The sequence below is a fragment of the Catharus ustulatus genome, chromosome 1 (assembly GCF_009819885.2).
Source record: "Catharus ustulatus isolate bCatUst1 chromosome 1, bCatUst1.pri.v2, whole genome shotgun sequence".
Classification (NCBI taxonomy): domain Eukaryota; kingdom Metazoa; phylum Chordata; class Aves; order Passeriformes; family Turdidae; genus Catharus; species Catharus ustulatus.
Window position 1 is genome coordinate 63,088,906 of NC_046221.1, and position 26,345 is coordinate 63,115,250.

The 26,345-nt window shown below is 39.3% G+C and overlaps 1 protein-coding gene across 1 annotated transcript in view; it reads left to right on the forward strand.

The window, feature by feature from the left end:
• The window catches only part of LOC116994161 (dyslexia-associated protein KIAA0319-like), an 83,493-nt gene extending 58,754 nt beyond the window's left edge, over nucleotides 1-24,739 (forward strand). Inside the window, exon 6 of the mRNA XM_033055680.1 lies at nucleotides 24,588-24,739. Within this exon, the coding sequence (XP_032911571.1) occupies nucleotides 24,588-24,739 (152 nt within the window). The remainder of the gene's footprint in view (nucleotides 1-24,587) is intronic.
• Nucleotides 24,740-26,345: the final 1,606 nt, after the last annotated feature.

Consider the following 26,345-nt stretch of genomic DNA (forward strand, 5'->3'; position numbering starts at 1 on the left):
CATCTCAGCAAACACCTGTAAAATCTTTCATTTTTATTAGAATCTCATAGATTTCACTGCTCACTGAAATCTTAAAGAAGCCACTAAAGATAAATAATTACATGGTTCTTCCCTACCATAATAAAACCTCTATACCATGCTTATTGAAAAAAGATTGAAAATCCTTTGAAAATACCAGTAAATCCTCAGAAAGCAGGAACAACTAGAATATAAGCTCAGCTATGAACTCTTGCCCTGGTATTTCAGACTGGGCTTTGCATGTCTGTCTTTTGTTGAAAGAACTCTTTCTGAGATACCATGGAGAGAGTAAAGAAGTGACTCTTGAAGATCAGGAAGCACTCTCAAAATGGTTCCTCAGAAACTTTGCTCCCTTTGTCACCTATCCCATTTATTTTAATGTCTGTAAACATGCTGTGAAATGCAATCTCTCACATGACACATTTAGGTCTTAAAATCCAGCAACTCTCTTCAGTGCCCCAGAACAACAACCCAGCCCTCAGTATCAGTGTTAGAAAACAGCAAAAAAACTTTTAACACATCATGCTTCCTCCAGGTCCAGGGTATCCTTCAACTTCTCAAACTATACATTTCCACAACCAGCATGTCTTGCAGCTATTACTTAGGTGTTCTTTTATGTCATCAGTATTTAAAAGGATTTTTGAGTAATGCAGCAGTTTAAGATGCAAGTGTCATTTCAATAGTTTGTGGCAAGCAAGTTAAGAACCACTGTAAAAGTCCTGAGAAAAACAATACGGATATTTCTCTCCACTGCCTTCCATCAAGACCCCTCCCTGTCCTACCCCTAGACCCTTCAGCCATCACAAAGCAGACTGGCTGGATCACACCAGGGAAAATGTCTGGGCCACTGTGGCAACAGGAGGCCCTGCAGATCACTCTTCCCTGCTGACTATGGATACTGATCCTCTTCTGGTGCTGGGGATGGCTGTACCCATACAACACCCTCTGGGAAAAATAAACCAAAACCCTGTTTTACAGAGCATTAAAATCTACTAAAGGCTACCTGTATTTCCTCAGCAGCAAAGAACAGGTGGGCCACTGGCCACACAACACTCAAGCAAGAAATTTTTTTGAGGGGTTATGCATCTGTGATCAGAAAGCACTGTACAGCTGGTGCGTAGCACAACCAAAATGTTATATGTGAAATAATCAGACTTTGATGTTCAGGCAGTCTGTGATTTTATAAGTTACCAGCAAGGGGCTTGCCCTGCTTCTGCACCACTTGCAGCGACACGAAGTTCCTCTGCAGTCCTTAATGGTCCAATACATGGGCAATAGAACATGTTTCATAACTGCAGAGCTCTCCTGAGGTTGTTTTTCAAGAACAGGCCATTTGTGACTACATGAGTTGGCACTGGCGATCTATTACGGCTGTACATGATTCTAGGTCTTTTTTTAAACACAGTATCATCAGTTTGCTAACTGAGGAGCAGAAATTTTGTGGGAGGAGGACATCTAGTGATGTGATATATATTTACATGCTTAGCTGTTTCCATGCACAGCTGAACTGGAGCACTGGGGAGTAACAGAGGATTATAAGAGTTTTAAGTATGCAAGTGCACAGCTGACAATGCTAGAAAATAGTAGACCTGGTCATTTGACAGGACAGCATCCAAAACAACAAAACATGCAAAGCAATAGCAACAGAAATTCAACCATGTAATTCTGAAATCAAACTTTATGAAATTAAATGTTGCAAAGTCTTGGTGATATTGCCATACTTCTCATCATTTGTAATCTCATCTTCAAATCTGGAATTATACTGGTACTAATCACAATTTACTCATGCAGAATGACCATTAAAATAATGAAACACTTAACAACAAAGGCTTCCCATTGCACTTCAAAGATTCTCAGTGTAGCAGCAACTCTGAAATATAATGATGGTTCTCCTTTTAAACTCTTTTCTTAAATTATTTTTTAAATTCTCCCAAAAGCAATAATTATAAAAATCAAAGCTATTACTCTGTACTGCAACTTGTTTCAACTAAGCTTCATCAATGAAGCACAAGAAATTCAAAACTATAGGCAAATACAATAACAATCATAACAGTTATCAACAATATCTGCTATTAAATTTAATATTACTTGGGGAAAAAAATACTGTATATCACCAATGTAAAACAAGTATCAGTATCAAACTCATGTAACATCATTCACATCAGCATTATGCAATTTCCAAACACAATATCAAAATATTCTTTTTCACATTTTTCAGAATAAAACAAAGTCATTATGACAAAATAATAAAAAATTTAGTGAAAGAGACAGTTAATGATTTTCAAAGAAAAATATGTTATCAAATATGTTAGTTGAATAAGGACTGGTATCTTTTTAATGCCATGGAAAGACTTCAGAAGGACATACGTTTGCTTTCTGTTGTTGTCATTGTCTTGTTTTTCAGACCTAAAACCAGTTGCACCAGTAAATTTATAGATACACAATGAACACGTTGGTTTTCCTACTATATTCTAGTGGTATGACTAGCATGCCCCACAAAATCCACTTTCATACAGAAGGATACAGAAAGATTATCTTTGAAAGATATTGCCAAAAATGAACTTGCATTTCGAGGAAAACCAGAGTTGTTCATGGAGATTGCTCCCTTCAGTGAGATGTAAAACAAAGAAAACACCCACAGATAAGGTGACTTCTGATTTCAGTCTTTTTATGTATATATGTGGAAAAATACCTCCATAATTCATATTATGAACATTCCAGAAATAAATTGTGTCACAGGGTACATCCAGAAGAATTAAAACATTTGTGCAAATCATATTAATTAATCACATCCCTGACTTTGGACTGTAATCCAACAGTTTGTACTAGTACTTGAAATTGGTTTTTTCTATGAATAGTTTATATTGGCAAACTCTATGCAGTACAAACACTGTAAAATACGATATTGATGCAATTTATCAGAAGTATTATTTACTTTGATAGTTGATTATTGTTATAGCTACAGACATCCATGAAAGATAATTTTCAGTATTTCAATGTCAATTTAACCCTACTGAGAAGCAAGACACGTAGGGAGCATTGCTTCAGTCTTCTTTGCAAGAACCATAAGCTAGCAGAATATTCCTCTCATGATTTGCACAACCTCTTAAAAAACCTGTGTAGTAATCATAGTACTGAAATGACTGAGTTTTTTGTGCAGGTAATTCTATGTTGCCTGATGGAGCTGCAAAAAGCTTTTTTATTTATCAAACTAGAAAAAAATCCCAAACACACAAACAAACTTTATTAATTTAATTTCTTTCCCTTGCTTCATCTATTTCAATGATTTACACACTTCAGACATCTTTCTCTAAGTGTCTGAAAGTGCTGACCCAGAACTGGGAACAGAGGATTTGAGGGAAGGCAAGTCCTAGCAGGGCTGAGCTGGTTGGGTTGAGCAGGGCAGGACACAGAAGAGCACAAACCTGATGCTGACAGCATTGTCAGCATTGTCAGTAGTGCCATTGATTATGACAGTATGGTAGTATTCATGACCAAATTTCTGGATCAGCTTGTATTGCAATAGAGTGAATAAATAGAAAGCTGTTTTCTTTTCAACATGTTATTTATGCTTTTTTTTTTTTTTTACTGTTTTTAATTACTGTCTTCATATTTAGAGTCTTCTACTTACAATAATAGCAAAAATTTAACTGGAAGACAGGTGCTTGCTGTACTTTATTTCAAGTCATACACTGAAAGAATAAGAAAATTCATCATCACTAGAAATTAGGTCAGAAAAAACAAATCAAACACCACCTTCTTTTATCACATTGCAGAGCCCAAATAATGTATTTTTTTCAATTTATGCTACTGGAATTTATAAACCTGAAGACTGCCTGAAGATATTCTTTAGAAAATCAATTGAATTCTCTACTATTGCCTATTATTGCATTTCCTCAGTAATTAACATTGGAATATAAAGTATATGATGGTTTTATAAAGAGAAAAAAATTCCTCTAAATTTAATCTAAGCAACTAAAATTCTTTCATTTCAGCTGATATAGTCCACTGAAGTTGTCAGCATCCAGAATACTGAGCAACTTTTTAAGGAAAAGTTAATGCTAGGTGCCTTGCAGTCTTATTACCATAAATTACTCTTATACTCCATTGATTATTAAAATAACAGCCCATTTCCCTTACACATTGACAACTCCTTTCAGGAAGAGGGAAAGTTTCTCTGTCATGCAGAAAAATTTCATTCCAAAGTTTTCTAAACAAAATTGGCATTGACATTGCTGTGATTATTACAGTCAAGCTTCTGATTTTTTAATATTTTCAGCTTGACAGATTTATTTCTTCTCAAATAAAAAAAAAAATCCTTCTTAGAATAAAAATATATAGCTTCCTTATATTTTCTGATTCTGAAAATTACCAGGTGCCAAGCTGTGAACATAAGGAAATTGAAGACCCTTGAGGGTGACCTTAAGAACCACAAAGGTGGAGAATTGTGATATAGTGGTTTAGGCAATTTCATTGCAGCTGCTTGGTTCTCGAAAAATGAGAAATGGGTTTTCTATTACTAAATATAATGAATTCCCTTTCTGTCCTGTCACAAATTGTCAAACTTCATTAATGAGAAGAAAGATGTGGCAAATACATATATAAAAAGTAATATGAATATACATATTTAAAATGGAGAAATGCCGCATATTGCTACAAGAGGATTCTAACTCTGCATCAGATACTGCATAAATCTTTGTAAATAAGATATTTCAAAATTAGCCAACATTGAAATATAATGCCACTTCTATATCTTCACAGCAATTTGCTATTATTCACAAAAGAAATGCCTACATGTTTTTCAGGTGCATAGATGCAGCTCAGTGGCTGTATTTGAGAATAATATTTAAATCACATTTACCTTTAAAGCTGTGGGTATCTAATGGAATAAGGCACCTGCTTTTTGTTTAACTATTTTGCTGAATGGGGGTGTAAAATATACTATCATTTAATAAAATGATTTGCACTTTTGTCTTTGCCACTACATTAAATTAATTGTGGCTCATTTTGATTTTGAGGACAGCAGTAGCTGTCTTTTATTCCCCTAGTCAATGTATGAATGAATGTACTGTCAACAGGAAATGCTCAGATTTTGCTTAATAATCACTATAAAATACTTAACATTTAATTTGGAGTTACAGCAATAACAAAACTGAAGGAATCCACTTCACACAAATTTCCATTTACCCCCAGCCAAAAGCTTGGACTTTTGGTAGTTAGACTGTTCTGGGAATGAAGGGGATGACTGGAATCATGCAGGGGTCCCTACATCTGCATACAGCCCAACGAACCCAGTAGATAACCTCAAGAACAAAATGAGATCACTTTTATTTTATTGGCAGGATGAGTTACTCTGTCACTGACAATCCTTTCTGGCATAGCTCCCAACTTATATTTCTCTACTCCATTGAGAACTGTAACTATACATATATAACTATATATGACATTGAGAATTATATCTAAACTTCCCAGAATGTAGAAGTAATATTTAGACAATTAGTAATAGCAAGATTTCTACAACTACAGAAATTGTGTCATACACTTCTGTGATCCTTGTTGACATGTAAAACACAATAAATTTCCTCTATACAAAACTGTACCAAAAAAAAGAAAAATATGCTGAAAGTCATTGAGTAACTTGAGCATATCTAATGTCATAGCAGGAAAAAACGCTGCACAGTAATTCAAAATATCCTGCTGATAGGAAACCAGAAACTGCAAGCTCTGAACCAGAGGCAGCAGAGAAGTCTGACCATCTGTAAAAGAGTTTTCACTGGAATAGACCAACATAGCTTATTTGCAATATGTGCTCAAAAACCCTGCAGTCCCAAATCTTGTGCCACTGTATTCTGGTCACGTCCTCTACTCCAATAGACCCTGCTCACAGAGCACCAGCTCTTGAGGTTCACTGAAAGTATCTGAAAGTGAGGACTTGTTTCTTTCCAAGCTGTTCTGCAATCACAGACTCCACAGGAGGTTGTGTCCCTGTATCTAACCTCTTTACTCACTACCCAAATCCTCCACAACATTAATTAGATTGATGCTGTATTAGAAAGGATTTTTCTTCTTGCCTTCTCTGCAGTTGCCTCAGAAGTGTCAAATCTACATCAAACCTGATCACTGGATGTGCTCCATGGCCTCCCTCAGGGCTCCCGAGGTCCATCTGTCCTCAGCCTACACATCCAACCTTCCTTCCAGTGGAAACCAACGCAGAACAGGCACGGCAGGGAGTTGTTCAAATGCACCCAGCTGTTAGTTGTGTGCAAAGTCAGCGCAGCAGCCTTACCATTTAAACATAGCCAAAGGGTCTTTACAAATTACTTATCCCTGAGAAATTTTGCTCTAGTACTTCTCCCTGTGTTATGTGCTTAGAGTATTACTTTGTCCCATTTATGCAGGGCATGCTCATTTCTGCTGCTTACTTAGCAATCCTGAATTTGAGAGACAGTCTAGAAAACCTGGTAAGGTTTTCATTTCTGGAAATTAAAACAGAAACAGATTATTTGCATGTACTAATAAATAGGAAGTCTAAATTTCAGTTCTGAAGAGAAAAATTATTCCATACTCCCAAAGTATGCAGCAGTCCATCGCTACCTGTGTCCATACTCAACCTCACAAAGCTCTTTTAAACAAAGCAGGCTTTATCTAAATAAATGTGAATTTTGGTAGCATGTTAATATCAGTTATTTTTCACAGATGGGTAGCCATATTGGAGACATCACACAAAAAATATGCAATTATCGAGATCTGAGAAAGGGAAGAGCCAGTAAATCCAGTTTAAGTCTCTTGTAACTGTGTTAAAATTAACAGAATTAAAAAGTAATGAAATTGGGATGTCTAAGGAGTAAAGGACTAGTTCTTAGGGTGAATATCCTTATGAAACCAAAGATGACTCACTATTAATTCTTAAGACTCTCTATTGTTTGGTCATTCTGGCTTTCTTGTATTTAGGAAACTGGAATTAGTCCTTTTAACTGAAGACACCAGCTGAGAGCCTCACGTGGTGCAGTATCACAGAAGACAATCAGTCAAACATCACTACCTATAAACACTGGGGGAATTAGATCTATTATAACTTACATGATTACTATAAGGTGTCTGTACAGCATCTGTCCTGCAAGCAGTTTTTTGCACAGAAACAGCGACATCAGCAGCCCTGCCAGTGGCAAAGAGATTTCGGGTATCTCAGCGTTATCTGCAGAGACCTCTAGTGGGAAAAAGCAGCAAGGCTTCCCTTTCTTCCCAGACCACACAATCCCACTTCATTTTTCTAACTATCCTGCTAAACCATCCACACTCTGAACAAATCTCTGCTTTTTTGGCATAACAAATATAAAAACTAGTGAAAAGAAGCACCAGGAGATGGGCAGAAGGCGACAGCTGGCACTTGGCAGGATGGAGATCACCTGGTGATACACAGCTGGATCTCCCCAGCTGGGATTCTCCTGGTAGCCCATCTCACTGTGGTCCCACCTTCAGAGGCACCCACAGGTCCCAAGACATTTCAGCTACTGCCTGTCTGGTCACATTTGACCCGTGGTAATGCACATACATTTATTTGCATGCCCAGTGCTCAGTCCAGCCACTGGCAGCAGGGGCACACACACCCCTGTGGCCCGTGGTCCTATTCCAGGGACTGGCACTGGTTTGCAGTCACTCTGGTACCTCCAGTGGCTGGCACAAAGATACAGGGACAATTCTGACCCATGATCTGACTCCAGTCACTGTCACCCAGACCCTCCCAAGCCCCAGTCCTCATACCAAATGGAGAATCCCTCATCCAGGAAAAGTGTTAGTGTTGGAGTCTGTAAGTCAAGAGTCTCTCTGAATTCTTCAGAGAGAAATCAAGAGTGCAGGGATTGAATTAAAACGTTTGGATGGATTGAAGAATATGAAGCCACTCACACATAAAGTAGAGGTGTACAGTAATTTCACGATTATAAGCCGCACTGAGTATAAGCCACACTTCTGGGTTTCAGCAACTTTTCGTTCTTTGTCCATACATAAGCCGCACCTGATTATAAGCCGCACGTTACAATACAGAGTGTGATAAAAGGTATCTGTTCTATCACCATCTGTTGAGGGTGGGGACAGTGATCCTTATCTCAATGGCAGATAATCTGCTAATGGGCCATCCATTGAAACCAGGTTGGGCATTGTTCTTTATCTTTTCACAACCCATCCTTCCTCCAGCAAGTCATTTTCTGCTAATGGCCCATTGAGTCCCACTGTGTGACTGATAAAATTACTGCATCCCATTGGAAGTTGCTCCAGCCAGGGAGAAGAGCCCAACATTTCTTACCAAGATAAAAACAGAGGCTTTGGGACACTAAGGTAGTCCCTTTCTCCACTGGACTCCAGAGGAAAACCGGATTTCTCCACATCACCACTGGAGCTCCAGAGGGAAACTGCACCTTGTACAGGAGCACTGCTCCAACTGAGCCACATCTGTCACTGCAGGAGGATGCAGCCACCATGGAATGGGACTGCTACCAACACCCTGCCTGACGGGTGTCAGGTTGTACTCTGTCTGTGTCAGGGTTTGGGGTTTGTTTCTTTGTAGTGCTGTATTTCTATTTTAATTTCCGTAGAAAAGAACTGTTATTCCTAACTCCCATATTTTTGCCTGAAAGCCCCTTGATTTCAAAATTATAATAATTTGGATGGAGGGGGTTTACATTCTCCGTTTCAAAGAGAAGTTCCTGCCTTTCTCAGCAGACACCTGTCCTCCAAACTAAAACAGCAACTTTTTGTTCTTTGTCCATATATAAGCCGCACCTGATTATAAGCCGCACTTTGGGTTCGGACCAAAATTTTAGTCAAAATGGTGCGGCTTATAATCGTGAAATTACTGTAAGTTTAAGTTTTAGAATAAGTAAGTAAGTAAGAATAAGTTTTAAGTGCTTTTAATGGGTAAAGGTCTCAGACACCAGAGTAGAAGTGTGAGTTCTAGTGAGGGTTGAAAAACATACTGGTGTTTCCGTGGAGGCTCCACGAACATAGTTTTAAACATAATAAAACTATAGTAAGAATTGCTTACATTTTTCAGGTAGAACAAGACCGTATGTGTAGTTTATACGTAACCTGGCGTGCTAGGAAACGAATTATAATAGGTTAAGAAGTAGCGTTTCGAGTTTGTGTCTTTAGTTTGTTGGGAAGTTTGCATATAAGAATTGATGCACTGGGGACAGTTGAGCTTTTTGCCTTTTAGGTTTTCCCTTTTGCTTTTGTTCCTGCTCTCCTCACTGCCATAATCACCACTCAAAGAAGATAGGAGCTGCCACAGCAACATCAGCTTCCTGGGACCATCAGGAGCAGCTTCTAGCTCTGATTGGGACTTTGCCTATTTGGACTCTAAATCAAAACTTTAGCGTGGACTTTAACACTTTCAACTCTGCCCTTCAAGATTGATGTGCTTTCGCAATAAACAACTTTATAGCAACTATTAGTTACTTGGCTCTTTAAAGAAAAAAACCACAACTACAAACGGTGCCTAGAGCATTAGAGAAATAACCCACAGGTTAGAAAGGCTTTCAGTAAGAAGACCAACTTCTTACTGATGAGGAGCAGGTCATGGTCAGAGAAGTGCACATGCAATCAGACCTCTTATTCCCTCCTGCTTTCCCCACTCTCATTCCTCCCCGAATCACCTACATCTCTCCTTTTCCTCACCTTTGGTTTCTCCCCTAAGCATCCCATAATAAGTCCTGTGCAATCCCAAAATGCACTGCCTTGTTTCCCGTAACAGATGCCATGTTTTCCTAGGTAACAGCTCAAAAGGTGCTCCAGAACAGGCTCATCACAATGTGTGTCATCCTAGCACACTGCAGTTGAGCCTCTCCTGGGGCTGCCCAGGAAGGGACCAGGTAGGGTGTCCCCTACTCTGAATCCACAATTTGGCTTCCTGTCTGCCTTTGAGTATCCATGTGCTCCTCTGGGCTTGTGGAGACTGGCCCTCAGTGGGCTGGTGGCTCCTGTGAGGGCCTGGGAGCAATCTGAAAAGGCAATATTTGAAATCTCCTCCACCCACCTCTTTCTGCTTCTTTGTGGGTAAGCACAAGGAGTTTTTATCATGTAACCTGAACAGCAATACACTTAAAATTAGATTATGTTCAGAATAACTTATAAATTGTTATGCACTACACTGCCATGAACAACTCAAAGGTCATCTCTAAATTATCTTATACGCTCTACATCTTCCACCTGGAAGCCAAAGTACAGCGAGAAATAACGTCCCTTCACTGTAAAGAGAAGAGAATGTTGGGACAGCCTTAAACAATACAGTCCCTTGCTCTATATAAATAACAACGGTGCCAACAAAGTTATAACTGGTAAAAACATTATCAAAAACATTAACTTGAGAATGTATAGAGCAGTTTTGCATAAGATTCAAAGATAATAAGTCAACAAATAAATAAATTACACTGCTGTACTTATTTAAATTGTATTTCATGTTTCTTAGGGGCATGGACATAACTTGGGCAACACTTAATGACTGAGAGATGACAGATTGTCTCCACAGAATTATGAAAACAATCTTCTACAAAATACTGTTTACTACAGAAAAAGCAGTGCTTGAGCTAAAAGCTGACGGTCACTTTTTGTCAAATTTCTCAGGTTTAGCAATCCCAGTCAAACACAATTAAAAATTAAGCAAGTAGTGTAAATGCAGAATTATAAATATGAAATAAATTTTTTATCAAGTAGTATGCTAAAAGGAGAGTACTGTGGATTTCCATGGCAATGAAAGAAAAAAATAAGCTATTTTGTCAAAGTGTAACATAAGCCTAGGGTATCTTGAATAAGAGCTCTATACAATATAAATTGCAACGCATAACCAATAAACTATCTCAGAACCACCAGGCTATATTTAAGCTTTTATGATAAGGAAATAAATTTTAACAAAATGGGATCTCACTAACCAGTAGATGTTGAACAGAGCTAGTCAATTCTTTTTTTTAATTGCTATTACAGGATGGTGCATTTCACTGACCAGTCATCACACACTCACCCCCAAAATACCTTCAGACTCTGTAAAAGCTTTCCTCAGCTGTCCCACCTCAGCATGGGGGACTTCTTCAAGACTGGGGTTATTCCAGCTGACCCAACAGGTCGATGTTCTTGGGTGCACCAAGAGTACAACATCATCTTTTACAAATTAGAGGCAGGGAGACGACAGAAGTACTTTCTCATAGGAACAGTCAGGTGCTGGAGAAACAAGATTGATGGCCAGTATTAACCGTAAAGATAAACCCAAGGCAGGGGGCAAAACATTACACAACTTACATTTAGTAGCTCTATCCCAAAGGACATCCCAGTTCCCATATATCCTGCTGTGCTGTGGTCACTCTGATGCAGTTTATCTCTTACCACACACACACAGTGGGTAGAGTTTTGACCAGGCAATATTTTATGGTTGTTTGCATGTGTTTTTCAAAGAAAATTCCCCAGGAGGCACTCAAAACTTTTGGTTGGGAAGCATCCAACCTCAAGTGGATATAAAATGGTTAGAAACTGGCAAAGCTGATGAAAACATCCCAGGTTTATCTACACCTCAGGCTAAGGCATAAGTGTTGCTGCCCTTCAAGGCCAGCCATATTCTTTAACAGCCTATTCTAGTAGGTGGCTGTGCAGGACCTTTAGGTTGGGCAGGATCTGTAATTTGCTTTTAAGAAGTTCTTCAAGAAGAACTAAGGGTTCTTACTGTATTTATTTTCTGTGGTCCTGAAATATAACCTGTCCCTAATAACCCTGGTTCTAGGCAACTTCTTTATACTTGTCTCCTGATAATGAATCATGCTCACCTGAGGAGACAGAAAACAATTCTTTGTTGTTGTTCATAACAAAGTCAGTCATACTTTTCTTGCTGGTTATCAAATTCAAGTTTTCTTTCTTTGCAACTGATTTACAGAGTGAACTAGTACATGGAATACACAGTGAGTATATAAGAAAATGAGCAAATGAATCATCCTGTCATTCTATTTGGAGCCCTTCACAAAGAAGAAAAAGGCTGAAGTGTGCAATAAAGTTATTACAGAATGCATCATATACACATACATCTACTGAATTACGTTTGTATTATCACAATGCTTCAGTAAGCCCTAGCCATGAACCATGAGAAGCCACTTCAATCAGAGTGATATAAATGAAAAAAAAAAAAAAAAAAAATTACTCTTCTCCAAGGCAATTACTCTGAGAAACACCTCAGATGTAGAATGCAACAAGTGCTTACAAACAACTTCCCCACAGCTTAAATTACAGGAGTACAATTTTGCTGTACTTACAGAATGATGTTAACCCACTGTTTACAGGTCAATTATGAAAATGGTAAGGAATTGGATTATGGTATTTACAGGAAGCCATGTGCCACTGAGCCAACCCGCAATAATTTCTGATCATTCTATATCTAAAAAGTTACATCTCTTCTGATCTTGCAAGTTAAATAATTTCATTGCGTAGAAGTGACATGTCTTTCTCACATTCCAGAAGATGGCAGCAGTCCCATAGTGTTTTATGGACTTAGAGCTGCAGTAGCTCTCAAGCCTTTCTTACAACTTTATTTAACCACAAAAGAAGTAAATATTCCTAATCACCATTTTGCTGTTAACATGGAGTTTGTACCTTGCAATTCACCACCTATTCATGGTAGGGGGTTAAAAGTTACTTTAAATGAGACTAAAATGAAACTAAACTTGCTTGTATTACCTTATTAACAAGCCTCTACAAAGACATGTCTAAGGACTTAAAGAGCACAATTACCTGCCTCAAACACTGTTAAGGCCAGAAAGACTTTGCCAGGAGATAAGTGATTGTAGGGCACTAACCCCAGGCCTGGCGGAAGTGAGATCTGGCTAATGCATCCAGGCAGAAACTCCCACTGTGCCTAACAGTGTAAAGAAGTGCTGATATGCTTATCACCAGTCAAAATAAAGATCTCTTCAAATTGTGGGATAGATGGCATCCGTGAACCCTGAAGCACCCCCCCACCTAATTTGCCTTTGTGGATACCTGGAACCTGGTCCATAAGTTAAGCCATCATGATGGGATAAGAGATCTTTAAGATAAAGGTGGCCCAGATGTCATCTCAGACCTACTGGGGGTTAACAAAGCTAGGGGAGATTAAGAAAGCTGGGGAAGCAGAATGTATCACTGAAAATAGACACAGAGAATACAGAATTTATGGACCACAAGAAAAGGAACCCAGAAACTGTGCTGAAATCAACTCAGACTGGGTAAAATGTAATTCTGGCAGAGGGAGATTGCAAACACTGACTCGCAACCCACCAAGTCAAAAAAGCCACTGACCCAAAAGAAAAGACTGAGCATGGGATTAATTAGCATTAGAAGTGAGAGATTCATTTAAGCAATAGAATAAGAAAACTGTGTAGTTAATGAGCATTAAATCCTTTGTTTCCTAAAATGTGTAAATAATGAAAAACTTTTAACAACCTGAGGACTCCCACCACTGAGAAGTGAAGGGTGAAGAAAGATGAGATGCAATTGGATGCAGTTGGATCCATGGGTGGTTACTATCTTCTGCTTGATCTCTCTCTCTTTCTCTCTCTCTCCCCTTCCTGTCTATTCTATGTCTTTCTATCTCTCTACATCCCACTTACTTTTAAGTAAAATCTGTATTATTGACTTTGATGTTTGGTCTTGTCTGAACCTTAATTTGGGCAGATACATCTCTCACTAATTGGATCATAACAACATGCAATACTATTTGTATAGTCTTTACTGACACTAAGGACATATTAAAAAATATTTTAAATTCTGTGCTTTTCTTAAATATTACAGTCTATTTCTACAGCTCTCTCACAGAGATTTAACAGAAGTCTGAAAGAGTTTTCAATAAATAATTTTTAAAAACAGACAAACCAACAAACAAGCCCACAAGATATTTTCTCAGATTTGCAGTGAAAGTTCATCAATTCATTTAAACAAAGCTGATTGTTTATTTTTGTTTTAAAAGGAGTAATTTAGATAATAGCTATACTGAAGCACTTTTCATTAATTCAATTATGCTTTTCATTCCATGAAAGAAAGACAAAAAGATGTGCATACCATATGTAACCTGTAACTAATTATGACACTGAACTTCATCAGTGCTGAATGATTCACACTAAATGCTACAGAATGAAAATTCAATCTCAAGACAGTCCTGAAATATCTTGCTAACATGCCAGACTGGCAACAGAAGCTGATGAACCCCAGGACTACAAATGGATTTAGTGTTAGAGACTAGAACTGCAACTCCTAACTTTATATTCTTTCCATCAATTTTAGGTCTATATTCTAGGATCTCTTTGAGAATCTCTTTATTGGCTTTATAAGGAGTCCTCAGAACATCATGGAATATTCCAGGCACAAATACTGGACTGAGAAAGACTCCTAGGCTACTTCTGAAAATGATCTGTAAGAACTGAATAAAACCGAAAAAGTGAAGAAAAAGGTGGGAAGTGACAACTTGAATTACCAAAACCTCAGTCTTTACTAACTAACAACTATTTTAAAAAAAGTTAGATAGCAATACTTGCCATTTTAAGCGTGCAAAAATGGTTTCTTGCGATGTTTAGAGCTTAGATTTTCAGTTTTCAAATATATTTCAATTATTTATGGAAATTCCTGGTCTAAGTAAGTGTAGAGAAAAGTTTGAAAAATATTTTAAAACATAGTTTTAAAAAATGTTAGAAGGCAATCTTTGTAATACTCTGGCATCACAGAATTTTTAGGCAACTTGTTACATTGGGTATTCACTGGCAGTTTTGAAAGCTCCAACTTGGAAATGAATGAAGCAACCTGAATTCTTTTTTTAGGACTGAAATCAGAACTATGAGTTTTATGGTATTTATTGCAATCTTCCTTGACTTTTCTTTATTTTTGAGAACTTGAAGTGACTACAAAACAAGCAATCAAAATCTAACACACTTTAATGTTTGCTTCCAGTTTCTCTCTTCATTTCATAACTTCCCATAACACTTTCTAGCATGCCTTTTAGAGTCCTGGTTCCTAAAATCTTACTTATTAATTTTTAAATGCATTTCATATTAATTTTAACAATTTTCCCTTCACCCCTAATTTTTTTGGTTTACTAAGGCAAACCCAAAAGATGAGTGGGAAAAAGAAAAGGAAGAAATAATCTCCTATTAATTGCTAAGATGGGTGCAACTATATTAATGAAAGTTATTAATGTTTATTAGGAAAACACATGATAGCTATGTTCGAGTTGTTTCATGCACAATATATGAGTAGTTCAATACTTTGCAATCAGACAGAAAATTTTCTGAACCTCTCTGTGAAATCAACTAGCATTAGAGAAATGTTATTCTCAACATAGAGAAATATTTGACAGTCAGACCATAGCAATTTTCCTCAGCACTGAGAAATGTTGGCATCCTGATAGCTTAAAGTTTCACTTCACCATTCGGTATGATTAAAATATCATAGTCAGGAGGCTTAATATGAAATGTCTCTATGAGCTAAATTAATCATGCATTTTCAAACTGAAAGTAACACAAAAGGACTTATTCTGCCCTGATTACTCTAAAATTAATTCTATAATAAAGGTACCTTGTAAGTGATTTATTTACAGGACAATAGGGTAATGCTTCTACTTTGAATCATAGGGACATGAGAGGGACAAAGACCGCTTTTAATAGTTAAACGTTAATTTTAATACATGAAGGTCCTTATACTATAAACAATCAAAGGTGTTATGAGAATAATGGGAAGAACATTTTAAAATTGTGAAGCACATAGAAACTGTATTTTTATAATGTTACCCAAAGCCAGCATGCGTAGTTCCTTCTCTCTCAGCCCTGTCTCCTCTGACTCCTCCATGAACTCTATCTACCAGATGGAACCTCACAAATTCTACGGAGCACTTCATCTTTGCAAAGATCTCCATTAAAATAGTCAGTCTTCACAAACAAAAGTGTTACAGTAATTTCATGATTATAAGCCGCACCTGATTATAAGCTGCAGGTCCGGGTGTCGGTAACTGTCTTGGGTTACAATACAGAGTGTGATAAAAGGTATCTATTCTATCACCATCTGTTGAGGGTGGGGGCAGTGATCCTTATCTCTGCGGGAGATATTATCTGCTAATGGGCCATCCATTGAAACCAGGTGGGGCATTGTTCTTTATCTTTTCACAACCCATCCTTCCTCCAGCGAGTCATTTTCTGCTAATGGCCCATTGAGTCCCACTGAGTGACTGATAAAATTACTTCATCCCATTGGAAGTTGCTCCAGCCAGGGGGAAGAGCCCAACATTTCTTACCAAGATAAAAACAGAGGTTTTGGGACACTAAGGTAGCCCCTTTCTCCACTGGACTCCAGAGGAAAACCAGATTTCTCCACATCACCACTGGGCCTCTGGAGGGAAACTGCACCTTCTACAGGAGCACTGCTCCAACTGAGCCACATCTGTCACTGCAGGAGGATGCAGCCACCATTTAACGGGATTGCTACCAACACCCTGCCTGACAGGGTGTCAGGCTGTACTCTGACTTTGTCAGGGTTTGGAGTTTGTTTCTTTGTAGTACTGTATTTCTATTTTAATTTCCGTAGAAAAGAACTGTTATTCCTAATTCCCATATCTTTGCCTGAAAGCCCCTTGATTTCCAAATTATAATAATTTGGAGGGAGGGAGTTTACATTCTCCATTTCAAAGAGAAGTTCCTGCCTTTCTCAGCAGACACCTGTCCTCCAAACTAAAACAACAACTTTTCGTTCTTTGTCCGTATATAAGCCGCACCTGATTACAAGCCGCACTTCCGTGTTCGGACCAAAATTTTAGTCAAAATGATGCAGCTTATAATCGTGAAATTACTGTACTTTAAGCTGGTATTTTCATGGTCTTTTACATTAAAAAAAACAGAAAGACTGGTGCAAATGAGGGAGTGCAAGAGACAGGAAACAAGAAGGTATCACAGGAAGTATAGGTGACTAAAAAATGGCTATGCTCCAAAGAAAAGCATGCCATGTGGCTCCATCTAATAGGTCATATTACCTTAGCAGTGAGAAACAGAAAGAGCTTTCATCATCTATTTTCTCAGTGAATAGCTCAACTGAACCCATCATAGTTGAATTGGTGTGAAAAGTGAGCTATTTAAAAATCATATTAACAGGCACCATGCAAACAGGCAAAATCTGGTCCTCTGAGAGATGTGCAAGTATACTCTGGCTCAAAAGGACATGTTCTGCCACCCACTGATGCCAGCTAGAACAGCTGTACAGCTGAAAATAGGGGGAGCAGTTGTGATGATTCTCCAAGAAGAAGGTGTCTAGATGCTGAAGACACCTCTATACCTTGATAGCATCCTGTGAAAAACTGGGTTGGCAGATATGTCCACAGTGTCTTATTCCACTCACAGCCCAGATCGAATGCATGATCCTGACTATGCTTTCAAGTGCAAATCAAGTTAGTACTGCATGCATCTATTCCAGCCTTTACTTCCACATGTAAATAAAATTTTTAAACCATCCTTAATTAAATGGCAGAGAACAACCCAGTGCCCCACCTTATTTTAGTTGTTGATGGGCTGCATTCCATGGCACACACAGAATAGAGAGCTGTTCTGAATACATGGTCTCTGCTTAATATCTCAAAATGAAACAGTTGATATTTCAGCATAATTGTAAAGTTCATCACTTATGTTAGACTTTTCTCCCAAACACTGATAAAATCATTAAGAGACCTGATCTCTGCAGGTTGTCATGAGAAACACACTCACTCAGTAATTTCTCATTTGCAATTACTATTGGGACTTGTCACTTAATCAGCCCTAAAGTTATTAGTGCCAAGTTGATAATCACACTGGATAATTGATCAAGATGCCATGCAACACTAAGTCAAATGACTCACAAGAAAAAGTCTGCTACATCAAAAATATTACCTTTATCAACCAAACTTGCAGCCTCATCAAGAAGTGGCTCCACAAGCATCCATTCTATCACTTTGCCCAGAGATCAATATCACATCTGATGGATTAATTACTTTTTGTATTATCTTATTCACTCTTATTGACTCTGGTGCAGTGCTAGCTTTCTGCCAGCTCAGGGAGCTTCTTGGCCAACTGCAGGATGAAGCTTTTCTGGACTGTTGGCTTATACCCCCTGTCTTTATTCATCTCCCTATTCTGAACAGCAGCTTACTAACATGTTTACTTGTCATTCTTCAACAGAAATACATCTTCTGTTTGCTTTTTCCTAACTGCAGAACATAAACTAATGGAAAATCCAAACTTTTGAATTGTTCCTGTAAACACAATACCTACCTGAAAATGAGCTAATACTACTGGTACATCACATTCTTCTTAATCCTTAAACATTTCTTTTCATTGTCCATAGTATTTCTGAAATGTGAGGTTTTTTTGCTTATTGGTGCATTTTTAGACAAGGGGAGCTTTTAGTTAATCTGCACTCCATTCTGCCATGAACGTTTGTAACACAAATGCCAAACATGATGGCAATGCCTGGAGGTGAACCAAGGGAACATCATGGCTGTGCCATGTTGGATTTTCTTGTTATTAACATGATATTATATATATGTTCTATCTACAGCAATCATGGGACAGGGCTGCAGGTATGGCAGTCTTAGAACTTTTATTTCATCAGCATCATCAGCCTCATTTTACAGAGTGAGACACAGGAGACAATGAAAGCCCTTGCCGTGACAACAATAGCCAAAATCTCTTTGTTACAAAGTTTTCTGAGAACTTTCTAGCCAATAGCATAATGTTAAAAGCTGACAAGCATTTGCTTAATTCAATTAATAAAGCTACATGTACATTTTGCTTTGAATAATGCTTGCTTGTAATAGCTTAAAAACAATGGATAACGGTTCATTATTAAACTTACATATTTGTTCTGTCTTGCTTAACATTTTCCTAAGGCCTATCTCTACGCAGCTCATAGCCTTACTGTTTCTTGTCCTTGCATCTTCAGCATTCTTGCCTTCTTCCATTCTGAGATTTACTTTCACATAGCTTTTGAGAGTTTTCTACCTTCTCTATCTTTCCCACAATTCCCTCTCTTGGTTCATCCACAAAGAAATCCTCTTACTTGCTTTGTAGAGTTTTAACTAGCTTGTGTTACACAGTTCTCCTACAGTGCACTTTTCCTCATCTAGCAAAACAGTGTTACCAGCTTTCTACATAAGGCTAAACTATGAAGTCTTTCATTACTTAATATATTGCACTTTGCTTGTCTAAGGCACCTTCTTTGCTTTCTTTAATCTATAGTAATTCTAATGTTTCAAAATATCTGGTCAATTCCAAGGATGTAAGTCAAATCTGGTAGTAGGTGCTATTTTTTGATTTATTAAGTCTCGCCTGTTCCAAAGCCTCGAACTAAAGCCTTTGCCAAAGTTTACATTTGCATACACTACCTTGGGATCAGCAGGCAACTGCACGAGATCCCATGATCTCTCTGAGATTTCATTTCCTACATCTCTCTCTTGGATGACAAAAGATTCCTTCATGGTTCTGTCAATAATCTGTCGCATACACCAAAGCATACAAGGCACTACTACTACTATCATCACCACAAAAATCAATACATATAAACCTGTCAGAGGTCCTTTAACCAAGGTGCAAAGATCCATCCCTCAAACAAATCATCTAACCATGATCCATCATCTCTTTTGATTTGAGATGTTAAATCTTTCAGCTTCTTATATTTTTGTGGAGCAATTCGGAGTGGTCAGAAACATTCACGCAACATAATCCTTCAAATTCCTCACAACCATGTCTTTGTGCCAGTAAGAGAAAATCAATTGCTGCTCTATTTTGTCAGGTGGCATGTCTAACACTGCTGATGTCTGTCAACATATCACCGATTGCAATGGATGTGGCATTGGTTCGTTTACTCAGCCAACATCCAAGACAATCTAATTGTTTCAATGCCATTGCTGAAGCAAGTTGGGGTAAAAACAAACCTGCTGAAACCGTTTTTGCAGCTTCCAGGGCATAAAATCACTCTTAAGAATTTTTTTCATATTGATAAGCAAATCTATTTCCCCTGTTGTAAGAGCTGAAAGGAGGGCTTCATGACTCCAGATGGTTCTTAAGATGCTGTTATTGTATACAGATGATAGAGCAATTCAAGGGTTGTGGGTGACAAGAGCCTAACATACTGCTGTCAGCCACAGTTGTAGGCTTGTCTGAAGCCAACTCTAGTTCTGGTTACAGTGCATTATATACTTTTCTTTGCTGAACCTCATAATACATAACTGCCAATCAATATTTTTACTATTACCTATAGCATATCATAACTACTAACATTACCATATTCATGCTACTTCTTTCCAATCACAAAAAGTTGGTATGTTACAGTTTAACCTAGAAGTTGTTTTTCAGTTTTCTTGCAGTGAAAAATGACCTTTTTTCTACTTGCAACATTGGCAGTCTTGTTTGCCTGTAGAATCATTTTGCTTGGTCAAAATATCTTCTGTTTGAGGTGGATTTATCCTTTGCTCTGAGCCATAAAAACCCCTTCCAACTCACATACTAACATACCCTTTGCCTTCTTAGTTACCCAGTAAGACTGGTTCAGCAATTCTTTTCTTCTATATCAAAACTTGCTTTCATTTCTATTTCTTCTTCATATTCTGCATTCAAAGATCCCTCTGCCAAGCACACATCTGTCAGATCTTCCCGACAAACCCCCATCCATCCCAACACTCTATATTTCTTCTTAATGACTGCTTTAGCAGTAGGTGCTATCACAGTGAGCTCTACAATGCTACATGGACCACCTTCAAGGTGTGATGGAAGGCTTTGCCAAGCCCTATGTACACAAATGAACCAATAATATTTTGGTAATTGTCATGGATATTGGTCAACCCTGGAAAGTTCATCCCAAATGTCTGAATAATTACACCACAAACTCGAGTTTCTATATGTAAAGTAATGGGGAGTAACATTGTACTTAGGAGGATCGCTTTCTTGCCAATCACTAGCTGAAAACATGAGGCCAAAATGCATTGTTAGAGGACCATGGATCTCTAATTCTTGGGGTTTGGATACTGCTTTGGGAATTTCTTTGGTCCAAATGTTCACTCATGATTGCTTCCGTTGGCAACCTCACCTGACTTACTATTAAGCTGCCTTTTGGTCGAAGGATCATAATATATAGGTATCAGAAAATCTTCTACTGACACTGACTAGACAGGGTGAAAAAGGTTTTTCTGGGTTCGAATTGGACAGACATATGATATCTGAGCCTGCAGCCTTGGTTAAAGCAGTACAAACATGTTTTTGGATACCCTACAGGCAGATCTGCATTACATGAAGCAAGCAAAACTAACAAGCACCAGCAATTGACTTTGCCCCGTACCTTTCGTATGCTGGTTTTTTTTTTAGCTTTTGTAGCTATTTTTTGGCAAAAGACTTCTCCGTGTATTTTAACTCCCAAATTTGTTCAGAGGTTAGCCAGTTGTAGCAAAAGGGGTAATTTTACCTTTACCAATTTAATGGGGGTGTTATTCTAAAGTAACACAAAACTTTTGCCAAAAGATCTCCACAAAACCAACAATTTCTGTGCTTTTTCCATTGGCATAAAAATCAAGTTTTGTAGGTTCCACAGGTGAACAAGGAATGTCAGACATGATCCATTGTCTTCTCTGTTCAGGTCATTTCTGCATGCTTGCTTCTCTGCTCTTGGAACTGTATTGTTCTTGTGAGTGATACGGTTTTACATTTTTTTCTGAAACCCACTTAGGTCCTGCACCTTTGGAAACACAAGCATACCCTTTTCTCCAGGTTATTAGTCAAAAAGGACTTTCAATTTATCCTGCCTTAAGGTTTCTTGTCGGGAGAAATCTTGTCCGGACAGCGGGAGATCTTAGCCAAATATGCACCCAGTCCTCATGGAGGTATCAGTGAACTTTGTTTATTGCCTCAAAGCATACATATTTATGGGTTTTTACAGTGTTCACACAAATGTAGCAAACATGCAATTGGCTATTAAACACTGTTCATGTGCTATTTGTTGTTTACTGATTGGTTATATAGCATTGTCCACATGCTCTTACAGCATCTTCACCACCCTTTGCCTCAAGCAGTCCAAGCAGCCTAATCTAATCACATACACTTACAGCAATTTCACGACTATAAGGCGCACCCTTTTGACTAAAATTTTCCCCGGAACCCGGAAGTGCACCTTGTAGTCCGGTGCGCCTTATCTGATGGAAAAAGTTCAGAAATTTGCCTACCCGGAAGTGAGAGCTGCGAGTCGCAGGGGGAGCTGGCAGGGCCATGGCTGCCAGGTGGAGGCGGGGCGGAGCAGCGGCGGGTATGCCCCTGTCCTGTGCAGGTGGGATGGCCCCTCCAGAGGCACACCCTGGCCCCCTGGAGGTGGGACGGCCCCTCCAGAGGCACCCCCCCCGGCCCCGTGGAGGGGGCACGGAGGGGCAGTGGCCATTGCCTGGCCCCGGAGAGGCGGCATGGAGGGGCGGTGGGCATGCCCCGGCCCCGACGGGTATAGGCGGGCCTGGGGGCCTGCGGCACCACCCCTGCCGGGTGGAGGTGGGCCCGGGGGCCCATGGCTACCGGGTACAGGCGGGCCCAGGGGCCAATGGCTGCCGGGTTGAGGTGGGGCCTCGGCCAGCAACTGCGTGGGGGGAGCTGGGGGCGGAGCCTCGCTGCAAAAAAAAAGTGCGCCCTATAGTCCGGTGCGCCTTATATGATCTACAAAGTTGCAAATTTTGCCGACTCCCCGGGGGTGCGCCTTATAGTCCGGTGCACGTTATGGTCGTGAAATTACTGTACTTGTTTGCTACTTTCCTGTACTTTCTCATACATTCCATTCAGGGAGGGTTCAATGTCATCATTCTTCCAGCCACATACAGGGTCGTGCATATTATCCTCAAGGAGGATATTATGTCCTTTTTCTGCCATAATTCCCTCTACAATTTCCCTTTTTTCTTTTTGCACAACCCAAGCCTTAGCTACAACACATTCCAAACTGTTACAAATGCAGGACAACACACATCTCATTATGATCAAGCCTATTAGTATTATGACCAATATTCTTGAACCCTCTATCACCAGAGATTTCAGCCATCCTGTTATGCCCAACCCAGCTAACCATTTTCCAATTGGATCATCTTCTTTCAAGTTGTGTAAACCAACTGTTTCAATTTTAGTGAATTGACACTGAGCAATTAGAAAGGTTCATATAACACATTCCTTCTAACTCTTCATAGCCATGTCCTTAAGCTAATAGCAAAAAATGAATAGCTGCTCTACTTTGCAAAACAGTGTGACGGACACTAGCAACATCAGTAGAAAGTTAATCCAGTCTCTGAGAAGTAATGTTAAGTTACTGAGTTCTGAGCAGGTCCAGCAGGCAAGTTGATTTAGGAGCGCTGAACTTTTTGCAGCAGCTACTTGTGGGGTAAAAAGAGAGGCTAACCATACTGTTCCTTTCCCCCGAAAATCAACAGGCCCTATTTGTGCGCAAGCTAACTCATGGACGCTGCATCTTTTTCAGTAATTAATGTGTGCCTGATTTGCTACGTTCATCAATTGGTATAAGTTTGGGTGGAATAGAGTAAGCTTCCCTATATAACAAGGACCTCCATGAGGACTGGCTGGGATCCCATTCCATGCCCTGTCTCCACAACTCAGAAAGGTATACCACTAGGTAATTTCTTTGGTGGTTCTCCTTGTAAAATTAACTAGCAAGTAAACTTGGTGTACAATTTCACTTCAGCAGGGAAAGTCACTGTTTGGATCTACAGTGGCCCACCATTTCCTATTTGTGTTGAGAAGATCCACTGTAGGCGGCTGGAATATGAACCAGCCCCCTGAAGTGTTAGTTGATCCCAATAAGTCTAATCCTTCTGGATCTCGTATGGTGATGTCAAGACTTTGACTGATTTTTGTTTGCCAACATGCATCAAGTTGAGCCAATGTAGGACTGACAAGGGTTCGACTGCATTCTTGCACCATGATTGAGGAGTACTGTTTGATTGGCCACCATCCCTTGAAAGGATGTGGGCTCCCATTCTGGGACCCCTATCAAACAAGTTCCAAAGGGGTCTCCTGGGGTGGCAAGGCTCAAGCACATGGAGTCTTGTCCAGTTATGTTTGCGAGGGTAACCCACATGTTTTGTCTCTTCTGCACTGATGTGAGCAATCCCTGTGTTAGAATACTTATACCTGTTATACAACAAACTGTCACCCACATCTTGTACATTCTATGCGTGTAATTTGTGTTTTTCGAGCTGATTGAATTTGTTGGATTGCTCGTTTTAGTGCCCACACCTGCCTGATTAAATCATGGGTGCGTGCGTCGCCAAATGTACTAGGCTTTAACTGAGAAAGAGGAAGGTTATAAACAATACAGGCAGCTTCAAGTTGTTAAAATTCTCGTTATAGCAATTACTGCATAAGCTGCCTTCCCAAGCTAAGTGATCACTATTGCGAGTAAAAGCAGTTTCACACTGTCCGCAAATTAAATGCAAGCAAGCAGGTAAAGCACAGCAGTTACATCTACGATGTCTATTTCTATATATAATAGGATTCAGTTCCCAAGTTCCGCCTGCGCATCTGTTGAAGATCTGCTCAGTGACTGTGTACGGTTCAACTCGAGTGAATCCAGGAATATTTGCTTCCTTTGCCACTTCTTCACTCAGGTGGTCGACCGCAGATTGGAGGTGTGGCTGTTGGCATCTGCCTTCACACCCTCCTTCGCAGGCTTTGCCCATTGACTAGGCACTCATAAGGGTCCTGAATCTGTGGAAACACAACTCTAGCCTCAACCGTTAAATAACAATGGTACTTGACCTTCCCACAACCCTGTTTTTGGGTTCTCATACATTAAACTAAGTTCTGGGGTTGCCTGCATCTTTATGTAACTATTGTGAATCACCACTGGGCATTGTTCTAGATCTCCAGCTAAACTAAGGAAATTTAAAATAAATAATACCTGTAATAATCTGGTATTAGGGTCCTGTCACTCAGGCGATTTCTGTTTAGTGAGATATTCTTTTATAGTTCTATGAGCCCTTTATATAATTGCTTGCCCTGTAGACACATGAGGTATGCCCGTTGTGTGTTCAACCCCCCATTGTTGCAAGAATCAAGATACTTTTTCTCCTTTATATGCAGGACCATTATCTGTTTTCAGTTGTTTGGGCACCCCCATGACTGCAAAGCAGGCTGTCAAATGTCGAATGACATGCACCGCTCATTCTCCTGTCTGGGCTGTGGCCCACATCATTTTTGAAAAGAGTATTTATAACTACATGTACATATTTAAGACGTCCAAACTCATGTATATGTGTGACATCCATTTGCCATATTTCACATGCCTGTAAACCACGTGGGTTAACCCTTAACCCCAAACTTGCTCCATGCTGACTGCCCTCACCATGCCTTCAGCATCTGTAATAGTGATGTTAAATTATCTCTTTAAGGCTTTTGCGGCTTGATGGAAAAGTGCATGACTTTCTCTCGCTGCTGCAAATGAGTCCTGTGGAACGGTGATAGCTGGACTGACTAAAGTATCTGCTCTCACATTTCCTTCTCCAAGGCCTAAGTTCGTTTGGTGACTGCGAATGTGTATTATGCAGCATTCTTCATATCCATCGGCAATTGCAGGCTTTACTTGCAGAAACAACTGATACTGTCTATCATTTTTGGATGGTTTGATTAAAACGTCTTCTATACCTAGTACTACTCCCACAACATACAAAGAGTCAGATACTATGTTAAGTTTTTCTTTTCTCTATCTCACTAGTGCCCATGTGACTGCTGCAAGCTCCAATATTTGTAATGAGTCACTCTCTTGTTCATTCAGGACATTTGCTTTCCTGATTTTTCTTTCCAGATACATGCCACCTTTTTTGTTCTTTTTCCTGCATCTTTATACACTGTAATACCTGCTACATGTTGTGTCTTTACCTTTGATTGCTGTAACCATTGCTGTTTTGCTATTACTTGTAATCATGCATTGGATGGTTGTCTGTTATGTACGTCACCTGCATAGTCTAGGAGAGCTATCTGTAGAGGCTCTGAGTGCCTCAACATGCACTCAAACATTTCAGTTTTTACTGGTAGACTATATGTTCCGCTTCGGCACCAGTGATGTCAAGCACTGGTTCCCATGCTTTCCTAATGAGGTGTGCTGTTACCTCTGTTCTTTGCCGAATGTTCTTGGGTTGCATATGTGGTGGGAACACCCATTATCTGATCATTATCTGATTTTGTTGCTCCTTGCTTTTCTGTTGATTTCGCTGGACACACGGTTTTCCTGTGGTTGCTCCTGCTTGGTACAATCTTCTGTGGGATCTCCTGTGGGATGGTCTCCCCCTT